This window comes from Thamnophis elegans, chromosome 1, assembly GCF_009769535.1.
Source record: "Thamnophis elegans isolate rThaEle1 chromosome 1, rThaEle1.pri, whole genome shotgun sequence".
Lineage (NCBI taxonomy): Eukaryota > Metazoa > Chordata > Lepidosauria > Squamata > Colubridae > Thamnophis > Thamnophis elegans.
Genome location: NC_045541.1, coordinates 51,949,746 through 51,963,411, shown reverse-complemented (window position 1 = coordinate 51,963,411; position 13,666 = coordinate 51,949,746). Strand labels below are relative to the sequence as shown.

General features: G+C 43.6%; 1 protein-coding gene across 1 annotated transcript; it reads left to right on the top strand.

Annotated features, from left to right (window-relative positions):
• Nucleotides 1–251: 251 nt before the first annotated feature.
• On the top strand, nt 252–12,989 carry UMPS (uridine monophosphate synthetase). Its single transcript, XM_032232230.1, has 6 exons — nt 252–923; nt 2,538–2,691; nt 3,178–3,846; nt 9,786–9,961; nt 10,777–10,891; nt 12,044–12,989. The coding sequence occupies exons 1-6, from the start codon at nt 510–512 to the stop codon at nt 12,223–12,225; spliced, it is 1,710 nt and encodes a 569-aa protein (XP_032088121.1). The 5' UTR covers nt 252–509; the 3' UTR covers nt 12,226–12,989.
• Nucleotides 12,990–13,666: the final 677 nt, after the last annotated feature.

Genomic DNA, 13,666 nt, shown 5'->3' with positions numbered 1-13,666 from the left:
AGTCAAAGTCCACACATCTTTAAAAATGCCACGGTTCAGAAACACTGGCTTAGAACGAACTTTCCTTGAACTAAATTTTGTGCATTTCCCATTCACATGTGCACTTATGATACAAACCCACTTTTCTAAATTTGGTTCTCTCCTATTTTGCTGTTTATCAATACCAGTTGGGAATTATGAGCCCCAAGTCTCAATTGGTTGTGGCTGCCCATGTGTTATTTTTAATATAATGATAATTATTATTTCTGCTTCCGATGAATGCAGTCTCTACATTTACTGTAAATAAATTGACATTTAAAAGTCATCATGTTAGGACAGTTCGGACTCTTTAAGAGAACACCAAAGCGGATGTACAAAAGGCAACATACGCAAATCATGTCTGATTTTCATCCTCACAAGAGTTTGAGATAAACATTATCCAGAACTGAGAGCACAGTCAAAGGGGAATTTGAACTGAGATCTCCCCATGACGACCATTTTCCAAATCTTGGCGTGTTCGGGGTAAAACTATGATTTGTGAACTGAAACCCGTAGCAACACACTTAGACTCTCTTGTTTTACCAAAGCCTCTTCGGCAATGCGAAACTCTCCAGCCACGCCCATCATCGGCTCCTCCACGCCGGCAGAGAGCGCAAACGCAATTTTCTGCCCCGGTGCTACGTCACTTGCCACTTCCGAGTCCCAACTCGACCGCTTTGAGATCGTCATTGGTTCGGCGACAAGGTCCGGGACGCACGCGACGTCTTCTCTGTCTCTTGCGCGCGGTAACGGAGAAAGCGCAAAGCGCTATGGAGTCGCTGGCGTCTGAGCTGTACGGAGTTCAGGCTCTGCGCTTCGGGGAGTTCGCCCTGAAGAGCGGCCTGGTTTCCCCGGTCTATGTCGACCTCCGCGTCATCGTGTCGTATCCGGCGCTGCTAAATAAGGTATCCGTCCAGCCCGCGAAGCTCGACCGGCGTGAGCGGTAAAGCGGTTATTGTGAGGGGGCGGGTCTAAGAGAGATTAAAAGAAAAGGAGGCGGGGCCTGTGAATGACTTGCAGCATTTTCCCTGTGGTCACGTGATTTACGTTTGGATGCTTGACAACTGATTCACATTTACAAAGTTTGCAGTGTTGGGGGTTATGTGATCACCTTTTCTGATCTTCCGGCAAGCAAAGTCAATGGGGAAACCAGATTCACTTAACAAGAGCCTTATTAATTCAACAGCTGCAGTGATTTTACTCACCAAATGTGACAAGAAGAGTCATAAAATGGGACAAGCCCACTTAAATGTTTCACTTGGCAACATAAATGTTGGGCTCAATTGTCGTAACTCGAAGACTACCCGTATTTGCATCCCAAATAATAGCAGCTGTAATTAAATGTAATTTAAGCTAAAGTTAACGTAGGAATGGCCGCATATTGTTTGCTGGGCAACAATATATAAGTGGGTAGGATTTTTAGATCAGTCAGGCTTAGGCAGGCCCTTTTGCTCTGAGAAGTTTCTAATTTTGTTGCTTCGACTGTAAGCATTGCTCACAGCCAAGATTATGAAGAAATTCTTCTCCAAAGATCACAAAGACTAGTATTTGTAGACTTTGTAGGAGTTTTTCAGCAAAGTTTGGATTTGAAGAGATCGCCTGGACAGTCCCTGGGGAATAGTTACAGCTGTGTCTTGTTTTCCATGCCGCTTAGTCCTTTTAAGAAACAGCAATATTTATACTAGGTAAAAGTTCCAAACCATCTCCACAGGGTAATAAGTTAAAACAGCACAGATGTGTTACTAAAATATGAATAACTCTGACCAGACTATCCTAGTCCAGGAAAGGTCACAATTTATGTATTGGCTAAAGCCGAAAGTACAAAATAGATTTTTTAGCAATATGGTCCACCTGGTCCTTGGAATAAATTGAAGTTAGTTCTCAGCTACATAGCTGACTTTTTAAGAAAAGCAGGCATCTCACTATTTCCCAGACACAATTGTGACATGCTGATGATGTATATGTTAGAGTAGTGTGTGAACCCACTGAATTGCTAGAAGTCAAAATGCTTACTTTTCCTTGACTGATTGGTTTGGTTTGTTCTTGAAAGTCTGTAGAAAATACTTAGAAGTTAAGGGTAGATACTATTATGAAGTTGGGTGCTTTGGAAATGATTGTCCAAGGTAAGGAAGCTTTACTTCAGAAATTAAAATCTGAAGAGTAAATGGTAAACACAAATTAAGGATTGGGAACAAGGGAAAGCTATATGTGAGGTGAATAATTTTTGCCCATACAAATCAAAGACATATTTCAGATGATTATTTATTGAATATTTGATAAAGGAGTGATTGCTTCTTTGGTCTCCATTGTGCTTTAAATGATGCTAAAGAAACAACTAATATAACACGGTCTTAATTATCCAGTTGTTTAAGCTGATGAATAAGTGATCATTCTTTCAACTAGCAGCTGAGATCAAACTTTTATGTTGCCCCAGGAAAATTTGGAAAACTCCTTAAACTTTCACTTATTGGTAAATATATTGTGTGCTAATAAAATAAATTTTAAAACCATTCTCTCAGGTAGCAGATCTCCTTTTCTGTTCAGCGAAGGATGCCACACTCAAGTATGATTCTGTCTGTGGAGTTCCATACACAGCTTTGCCCTTGGCGACAATAATCTGCTCAACCAACAAGATTCCAATGCTTATACGGAGAAAAGAAGGCAAAGATTATGGTAAAAAGAATAACATTTAATTTAAATTTTACATATTGATAGTATAGGTCAGTGGTTCTCAACTGTTTTCTTCACCACCGACCGCCTTTAAATATCTTTTGTGACCATGGGGCATGGGCATGAACCCCAAAGACTTAGCTGAAGATTTAAATCATAACATTTCTTCAAGCCTTTGCAGACTTCCTGTGATGACATCCCCCCCCCCCCCAAAAAAAAGAGGTCCGCAGACCGCAGGTTGAGAATCAGGAGTATATTAATAGTAAATAAGCAAGATGTGACTGACAGTGAATTGCTATCAGCTTATTCTCTTTTGGTAGAAAAGAGTTTTGAGGTAAATTTTGTGCCCACAATTAATAAATATGCATGCAAATGTGTTGAACTGAAATGATTTTTTAAATGATTGATGTGTTACCATATATATTTATTAATGACAATAATATTTTAGGGTTTTATAATAATGTTCGATCCTTTCTATTCCTCTTAAAGGAACCAAACGCCTTGTGGAGGGCACAATTAATTCAGGAGAGACTTGTCTGATCATTGAGGACGTAGTAACCAGTGGTTCAAGTGTCTTGGAAACGGCAGAGGTCCTTTGGAAAGAGGGACTCAAGGTTACTGATGCCATTGTGCTGTTGGACAGAGAACAAGGAGGGAAAGCCATGTTGGAAAAACATGGAATTAGGCTGCACTCCGTGTGCAGCTTGTCTCAAATTCTCAAAATCCTTGAACAGCAGGAAAAAATTACCTCTGAAACGGTGGTAAGAGTGGAAAAATTCATTCAAGACAATATTTTTAAACCATCTGAGCAAAATGGTACCGCTCTTGTGAAAAGGGTATACAAAGAAATAAGTTACGCTTCTCGGGCTGAGCTACCTGACACTCATCCTCTGGCTGCTCGACTTCTTAGGCTCATGGAGAAAAAACAGTCTAACTTGTGCCTTTCTGCTGATGTGAACAGTTCCAAAGAATTGCTCCAACTGGCTGACACTCTGGGACCATCCATCTGCATATTGAAAACTCACATTGATATTCTGGATGATTTTACTCAGGAAGTAGTGAAAGAGCTGTGTGTTCTTGCTGCTCGGCACGAATTCTTGATTTTTGAAGACCGAAAATTTGCAGACATTGGAAATACAGTGAAACATCAGTACAAAGGTAAATTTGACTTCCCCGACTACACTGTAACCTCTCCAGGGCTTTTTCACTTGTTGGGATATTTTGAATTTCAAACAATTGCTATGTATTTGATTGAGCACTAATTTGCTTTTTATTTTCCAACCTCCTGAATTTCTCTTAACATAAATTTTATTCTAAGTTTTGACCATTATCAAAACTTAGTGCTGAGCATGTAGAATTAGAATAAATTAGAATAAGTTTATTTATAGGCCGCCCTTTTCCCTGAGGGGACTCAGGGCGGCTAACAACTTATATGGGAGGGAATACATACAATGACATATAACATAACATGTAATTAAAAAATAAGCAACATTCATTCAGCATTCGGGTGGGGGCCAATTATAATCTTTACCCCCAGGCCTGACGGGATAGCCAGATCTTGAGGGCTGCGCGGAAGGTCTGGAGGGTGGTGAGGGTACGAATCTCCACGGGGAGATTGTTCCAAAGGGTCGGAGCTGCTACTGAAAAGGCTCTCCTCCGCGTAGTGGCCAGCCGGCACTGGCTGGCGGATGGCACTCGGAGGAGGCCTAATCTATGAGATCTAATGGGTCTCGAGGAGGTAATTGGCATGTATGCTTTTCATTTCTTTATTTTTACTATTCCACACCTATGTCATGGGAAATGCTTTTGTGACAAAGTGTTTGGACATTGAAATGTATTTATCCAACTGAGCCTTTCCGCACTGGCGCTAACTCTAGCGTAAACACATCTCAGTAATCTTTTTTTGTGCCAGATCTTCATAGCATTGCTTTCTGGTCTACAGCCAATAATAGACTTCAATGATTTAGATGCTTTATTTTTAAATCAGGTTTCCCCTCTTGTATGGTCTGGTTTCTGCTATTCTTGGCTGACTATTCTCTTCTTGATACAGTTAGCTGACACCCAGGTGCTGGGATCTATTGGTTTTAGGCTGAAGAGGGATCTTTCCCCTCCAGCCCATAGGATTGTCTTTCAGGGCTATTTTGATCCAGATAGCCAGACAGATTTTTTTTTTTAATTGTCATTTATAGGCCGCCCTTTTCCCTGAGGGGACTCAGGGCGGCATACAATTCGTGGGGAAGGAGTGCAAGACAAAACATGAAATAATATGTGAATAAAATAAAACAATAAAACACAACATTCATTCAGCATTCGGGTGGGGCGGATGAAAATCTTATCCCCAGGCCTGACGGGATAGCCAGATCTTAAGGGCTGCGCGGAAGGTCTGGACGGTAGTGAGGGTATGAATCTCTACGGGGAGATCGTTCCAAAGGGTCGGAGCTGCTACTGAGAAGGCTCTCCTCCGCGTAGTCGCCAGTCGGCACTGACTGGCGGATGGAACTCGGAGGAGGCCCAATCTGTGCGATCTGATGGGTCGAAGGGAGGTAATCGGCAGAAGGCGGTCTCTCAAGTAATCAGACCCACTACCATGGAGGGCTTTATGGATGGTGAGTAGCACCTTGAAGCGCACCCGGAGATCAACAGGTAGCCAGTGCAGCTCGCGGAGGATAGGTGTTATGTGGGCGAACCGAGGTGCGCCCACTATCACTCGCGCGGCCGCATTCTGGACTAGCTGAAGTCGCCGGATGCTCTTCAAGGGCAGCCCCATGTAGAGCACATTGCAGTATTCCAGCCTAGAGATCACAAGGGCTCGAGTGACTGTTGTGAGGGCCTCCCGATTCAGGTAGGGTCGCAACTGGCGCACCAGGCGAACCTGGGCAAATGCCCCCCTGGTCACAGCCGACAGATGATGGTCAAAGGTCAGCTGTGGGTCCAGGAGGACTCCCAAGTTGCGAACCCTATCTGAGGGGTATAGAATTTGACCCCCCAGCCTGAGTGGTGGAACACTAGCCAAATTATTGGGAGGGAAACACAACAGCCACTCGGTCTTGTCCGGGTTGAGTACCAGTTTGTTAGCTCTCATCCAGTTCTTAACAGTCTCAAGACCCTGGCTCATCACGTCCACCGCTTCATTGAGTTGGCACGGGGCGGACAGATACAACTGCGTGTCGTCCGCATATTGATGGTATTTTATCCCATGCCTCCGAATGATCTCGCCCAGCGGTTTCATGTATATGTTAAACAGTAGGGGGGATAAGACCGAGCCCTGCGGCACCCCATAAGTTAGGGGCCTCGGGGACGATCTCTGCCCCCCAACCAACACCGACTGCGACCTGTCCGAGAGGTAGGAGGAGAACCACCGTAATACGGTGCCTCCCACTCCCACCTCCCGCAGTCGTCGCAGAAGGATACCATGGTCGATGGTATCGAAAGCCGCTGAGAGGTCAAGGAGAACCAGGATGGACGCATGGCCTCCATCCCTGGCTCTCCAGAGATCATCGGTCAATGCGACCAAAGCGGTTTCTGTGCTGTAACCAGGTCTGAAGCCGGACTGGAAGGGGTCAAGATAACTAGCTTCCTCCAAGGACCATTGAAGCTGGAAGGCCACCACCTTCTCAACAACCTTCCCAACAAAGGGAAGGTTGGAGACTGGACGGTAGTTGTTAAAAGCGGCTGGATCCAAGGATGGTTTCTTCAGGAGGGGTCTCACCACCGCCGCTTTAAGTGTGGCGGGGAAGTGCCCCTCCCGAAGGGAGGCTGTTATGACCGCCTGGATCCAGCCTCGTGTCACCTCACTGCTGTTGGCAACCAGCCAGGAGGGACACGAGTCCAGTATACAGGTGGAGGCACTCACAGCTCGTATGGCCTTGTCCACATCCCCAGAGGCAACATCCTGAAACTCAACCCAGAGATGGTCTGCCAAGCTATCCCCTTGTGTCTCGGCTGGATCTGCAGAGATGGAGTCCAGGTCCGACCGAAACCAAGCAACTTTGTCCGCCAAGAACTGGACATACTCCTCAGCCTTACCCTGTAGGGGTTCCCCCGCATCCCTCCTATTTAGGAGGGAGCGGGTTATCCTAAACAGGGCGGCTGGGCGGGACTCAGCGGACGCAACCAAGGTGGCAATATATGTTCTTTTAGCTGTCCTCAATGCCCTGATATATTCCTTGGTGCATGTTGTCAGAAGTGCTCGGTTCGATTCGGACTTATTGGACCTCCATAGGTGCTCTAGGCGTCTCCTCCAGCGCTTCCTCTCCCGGAGCTCCTCGGTGAACCAAGGAGGTCTCCGGGATCCGCCGACCCGGAGGGGCCGTAGTGGCGCAATCCGGTCAAGGGACTCCGACGACGCCGAGTGCCAGGCAGCAGCCAGAGTCTCCGCCAAACTGTGGGTGAGAGTATCAGGAATTACCCCAAGCTCTGGAACCTTAAAGGGTCCATAAGACGCCTGGGGCGGAACCACCTGGTCGGTTCCTCCTCCCTACAGTGGGGGTTTGGCCTCCGGAAGTCCAGCCTCAGTAGGCAGTGGTCTGACCACGACAGGGGTATGATCTCATTACCCCTCAGACCAAGATCACAAGTCCACTGCTCCGAGAGGAATAAGAGGTCGAGCATGTGACCCGCTGAATGAGTTGGGCCCCGAATTACCTGGGTCAAGCCCATGGCTGTCATGGAAGCCATGAACTCCTGCGCTCCATCAGAGTGTTCACCGAGCGAAGGCAGATTGAAGTCCCCCAGAACCATAAGCCTGGGGAACTCAATTGCTAGCTCGGCTACTGACTCGAGGAGCGAGGGGAGGACTGCTGCAACGCTGTTGGGAGGCAGGTACGTTAGCAGCAGACCCACTTGACCCTTGAGGTCCAACTTCACCAGTAGGGACTCACACCCGACAAGCTCCGGAGCAGGGATCCTACGAGGTGCTAAGGACTCCGGGATAACAATAGCCACACCGCCACCCCTTCCCTGGGCTCTCGGCTGATGAAGCACCTGAAATCCGTCTGGGCACATCTCTACGAGGGGGACTCCTCCCTCCGTGCCCAGCCATGTCTCAGTAATACATGCCAGGTCTGCCCTCTCGTCTAAAATTAAGTCCCGGACGAGGGGAGACTTGTGAACAACAGACCTGGCATTTAGCGACAACAGCCTGAGACCAGGGTCCTGATTACTCGCACCATCTGACCTCGGAGTGGGACTCATAGGGCCGGAAGGAGGGATCTCTGTGATGTAGCAAGCCCTCCTTCCCCGGTAATGGCCAGCCCTAAAGTCCCCGCCGTATCTGCCCCTCCCTGTTATGATCGCAATGCTCCGACCCTCTCCCGTGGCCGTAGTCCCCCCAACCGCCCCACTGACCCCCGCATTCCCCGGCAGGTCCTCCGAGTCAAACATACTCAGGCACTCACACAAACAGTCCCCACGCAGTAGTTAAAAACACAAAAAATACAACAATAATAGTAATAATAAAAGTGGGGTCATTCACACTCTCACATGCAATCTCATACACTCAACATACCAGATTAAAAAAATTGATTAGAATTGCGCGGGCACACAAAGTCCGTACTTGGCTTATGTTAGCTACCAAAGCCGGTAGAGAGTCCAATATAGCAAAGATGGAAAATATAAGTCCAGAGGTGTCTTCCGCCCTCTCCTAAGGGAGGGCCACACCTTGAGAAAGGCTGAATTGAATGGAGCAAAAGAAGGGGGGAATCTAGGCAGGTCGCAGCAGTGGTGAACCAACTTCCAGATCTCATCGGGCGACCTGTCATACCGATCACCCCTTCTAAAAAGTTCAGTACAATCCAAGGGGGGGGGATGGCTGAGGAATGAGGTAGGTCCGAATGTCAGTTGCAACAGCAGGGGCCGGGAGGTCAACCATGATGAACAAGGCCTGATGCGTGGGTTCATTCCCAACAACCCCCCTTAGTATCTTTTCCAAGATCGAAAACAAAAGGAAAAAAAAAACTCGTCTCAGATGGGAAAAGGAGGGGGGGCTAATGGTCTCAGAGGGCCCCAACGAGCCAAGGAGTTAGACGTGGGCCCAGAAGTAAGCTCCCCTCAAGGCCACCAAATCGTGTAGTCTTCCGACTCGCCAAGCTCGCCCGGCGCGGCGTGCCCACAACGTTCCACAGACAATGAGCCAACAAGCCAGCAAACGACGGGGCGCAGCAGCAGGAAATAGGGGGAGATCGAAAATCCCCTGATAGTTCGGCCACAAGTCCTAAGAGCCGAATAAAGCTGTGGCGTCCACAAGTTGCGGCGTTTTTTCGGCCGACGGTAGCAGCCAACAGCCCAGCGGCAGCGGGCGGCGATAAACACAAAGGGGAGGTCGGGCTGTAATATTTGGGCGGTGTAATAGCCAGCAATGTCGGCGTCCTTCAGGGCTGGCAGCTCGGAGAGTTGAAATTTTACCGGTCCGCTGCCAGCTCTAAGTCACAGGACGTTCGCATCACCCCCTAACTCCCTCGGCTCAGTCCCAGGGGCCAATTCCTCCTCTCAACAGCTTTTCTTTTGTTTTTTCCGTCTCCGTGGGTTTTTTCCAATCTCTCTGTTCAAACCGCGGTGTTAGGCGGCGTCCGCAACCAACAATGCCGGCGTCTTTCGGGGCTGGCAGCTCGGAGGGATCGAATTTTTCCGATTCACTACCAGCTCCGGGACCGCTAGACATTCGGATGGCCTCACCTCTCTTGGGTCAGCTCCAGAAACACCAATCTCCTCCTCTCTACGGGATTTTCTTTCAGTACAGAAGCCGAGCGGCGAACCCGGCAGCCATCTTTCTCGCCCATGCGCACAATCCAGGTTTCAAGACAGACAGGTTCTTTCAAACTAGGTTTTATCTGAGTACCTGAGATGATCCCCAGCTTCAACACAGTCATCATTCACTTATGGTAGAGGGCGGAATAGCACGATGAAGCAGAAAAGAGCCACTCCCTCTCTGTAGGTGACTATTGTAGTTTGGACTGTTTTGGAACATGGATTTTTGATCTCAATCCTTGGCAACATTTCCATTAAAATAAGAAAGGTGAAAGAAGGTTTTGGTCAGTTTGCATAGCTTTTTCAGCCACACCTATTCTCGTAATGGTTAACTTCCCTATTCTTTCTTTCAGGTGGTGTTTTCAAAATAGCATCCTGGTCAGATATGGTTAATGCCCATGCAGTTCCTGGCCCAGGAGTTCTTAAGGGGCTGAAAGAAGTAGGACATCCTTTACAACGCGGGTGTCTCTTGATTGGTGAGATGAGCTCCAGCGAGTCCCTGGCCACTGGGGACTATACGAAAGCCGTCGTAAGTTGGAACTTTCATCTGAATAGAATTGAAAGATAAAAGCATCTCAAGTACCTAAATGCATCCATCTTTCCCCCCATTCTCCAACAGTGTGAAAAAGCTGCTTAGAATGGAAATGTAGCTTCATTTCAGTACATTAGAGAAATCCTTGCCAGAAAAGGACAGTGAAAACTAAAATAATTTTAGGAAGCTTGGGAGTTTGTAGGCAAGAATGGAAGGGGATTGTGAAAAGATTCTGACACGAAGAAAGGATGATTATATAAGAGCTAGTGCAGTTTTGTGATTGAGATATTCTTTCTTTTACGAGATAAATACAGGTAGTCCTCAACTTAACAACTATCTATTTAGTGACCATTCAAAATTTCCGTCGCATTGAAAAAAGTGACCCATGACCATTTTTTACAACACTTATGACTGTTGCAGCATCCCCATAGTCGCATGATCAAAATTCAATTGCTTGACAACTGTTTCATATTTATGATGGTTGCAGTGTCCTGGGGTCATGTCATCACTTTTGTGGCTTCTGACAAGCAAACTCAAAGGGGAAGCCAGATTCACTTCACAACAGTGTTACTAACTTAACAACTGTAGTGATTCACTTAACAACTGTGGCAAGAAAGATCATAAAATGGGGCAAATCTCATTTAACAACTACTTGTCAAATCAAGGATTACATGTATTATTGTTATTATTATTTTTTTGCAAATAGGGAAATGTGCATAATAGCATCACAGTTTAGTATTCTTCCATTTTATAATATGTCAAAGCAAATTTACTGGGTTGAGTGACAGGCCTTGTGTCTGCATGTTTTTTAGGTCAAAATGGCTGAAGATCACTCAGATTTTGTTCTGGGATTTATTTCTGGGTGCAGAATTACTGAAAAGCCTGAATTTCTTCACTTAACTCCAGGTGTCCAGATGCAACCTGGAGGTGAGTATTGTAATCACAGTGGGTCATTTCAAATAGATATATAAATAATTTTTTAACAGGACAAAGTATTTTAGAATGTGTACTTAACTGGAGTAAAAATTGTCTAGATTCCAAAATTGTCTAGATTAACAAATACAAAAGTTTAGTATTTACAATAGAATTTAATTGGAGAACAATCACTGTAACATGGATTTCAAAAGTGGAGCACATTTGTGTGATATAAATATTCCTTTTTTGATTAAAAGAAAATATTAAAAGCTTTTTTGCTACGGGTATTTCTCCTTTTGTGGAGTGAGTTTTTTTCTTTAACGTTGGTGGTAAGAAAAGTCTGTTAATGACCCCATTACCATGGAAAGTAATAAACAGCTCCTTACCAGATGTATTCATGCAGAGATTGGAGTTCCATCTATTGGCTATGCTTTTCAAGATCTAAATGGCATGGGGCAACAAGAAGATCTTTAGATGGTTATGTTCTGTTGCTACTCTCCTGCTTTAAAGGGGTACTTATGAAGTATTTTTATTTTGCCTGTTAATTTCAAAAGGCAATCATTTTTAAAAACATAATAGGAAGTCTAAGCAATGGAAACTGTTCCTTTTGTCAGCCTATATTTGAAAAGAAAAAATTCAAAATGTTTTATTGGAGAAAGGAGTATTAGTTCACTGTCTTGAATTATTTATAAAAATAAAGGCTGGGTTAAAAAAAAATTCTTGTAACTTCAGAATATTTCTGATATTCTGTCTTTTTTTCAGCATAAGCCAGAACTGATTTTATTATAAATGTAGATACATAAAAGAGTTGTGTAAGGATTTTTTTCCATGCATTTTCTAATTGTTGTCTTGAAATTTATTTTTCCCCTGGTGATGGACTTTGTCTGAGAAATTATTTTTTGCCATCTCTTGCATTATTTTATACTTATATTAAACCTATATTGGCATTTTATTACCTATGCAATAAGGAAAGGGATTCTTTGAAATAATTTCCCCCAATTCTTTTATGGTTTTATAGTTTTCCCTTGTACTTAAGCAGTATCAGGATGGATCTATTCATTTTTATAAAGAATTATTTTTGTCTGAATTTTTCTGTCATTTTTTTTAAACTTTACCAAAATGAAAATAGCTGAAAACAATAAAAATATATGTTGTTCTTTGCAGGTGATAGCCTCGGGCAGAAGTACCTAAGTCCACAAGAGGTGATCAGAAAACGAAATTCAGACATCATCATTGTAGGACGGGGCATTTTATCTGCATCAGACCGCCGAGCTGAAGCAGAGGCATATAGGAAATTAGCCTGGGAAAGTTACTTGCAGAGGATTGGTGTTTGTACCCAAAATTAGCCAAGTTGGTTTCTACTAAACAAGCCCTTCCAAGAAGCTAGCCCAATTAAAATGAATGTGTTTTGTCCACCAAATGTTTTTGTATGTTAAAACAAATTTGCCACTGAGGGATTTGCAAGCTGTCACACAAATAACAGCTATGGCACCTCTTGACACTGAAATCAAGCAATCGGTTTTTATATTGAGATGATTTTGGAATTGTGTCCTTGTTTTTAGAGTAAAATAGAAAACCATTCACAAGTCTTTAAAACACCACCATTAGGTTTGAAAACATCAGTAATATAAAAATGGAGAGAAGTCAGAAAACAAGATATATCTTTATATAGCTTATGCACTTCTGGTTATCAGTTCTTAATTGTTTTCTGTATTAAAATAAGAAAAGGAGAGAGAGAGGGCATTTCAGTCACATCTGGAATATGCTTGAAAGCCTTGTACTGACAAAAGAGCTGCCTTTTCAGTATAATTAATACACTTAAATGTTTTAGCAAATGCTTTGCTAATGTAGAGATAACTTAATGTTACATACAGAAAACGCATTTCTCCTCTTGATAATTATCTGGAATGTGAGATGTATGAACATCATTTACAATATTAATTTTAAATATGAACATATGAATATATCAGTGATTTGGTATGGGAATAGTAGAATAATATGTACATTGTCTTACATAAAACATTACATTTATAAATGTTAGGGGTCTTATGAAAGATTTGCGGCATAAATGAGATATTAGTACAGATGTAATGTTTCTTGTTCTGAAATGGTCCAGAATTCTCAAGAACTTGTCTTAACCAGCCACAGGGTTTTTTTTCCCCCTTATTCAGTTGAGTCATCAAATTCTTTCTTAAAAGTCCTTACATATTTCAAATGAGAAGAAAGTTGATTCTGATGTATAAGAAGCCGCCTATAATGTTATGATTCCTATTTCACCATGTTTTAAACTCACAGTTTACAAAGTATGTGAATAAAATAATGTTTCTTTCATAAATGTGTGTCATTTTCTTTTCGGAAGTTTCTACCATCTTAGACTTCAATTTTAAACTTTTCTGAGGTTCTAAGTTATTACAAATTTATTTATTTATATGTGTTCAAAAAGAAGGCAATTATTCAAAACAACAGCAGAAAAACAAGATGGATGTGTCACAATCTGCGCAAGAAAGTGCCTGGTAGTAACAAATAAAATAAAACTTAGTTCAATAAAGTCGACTGTTGCTGTGTTTTATTGCAACCAGCAAATATTTGCCTTTCCTCCTTGTATCTTGATATCTTAAGAAGTTTAGTGTGCGTGACTTCTCCCCAAGAATTGGTGGAAGATAGGTGTTAAAATTTATGACAGTCTCTAAAAATTGTGATATACTAGATATAAAAAATTCTAGGATTCCCGGATGTTGGAGAATTACATCTTCAGAATGACACAGACCTATATGCTCAGGTACAGGG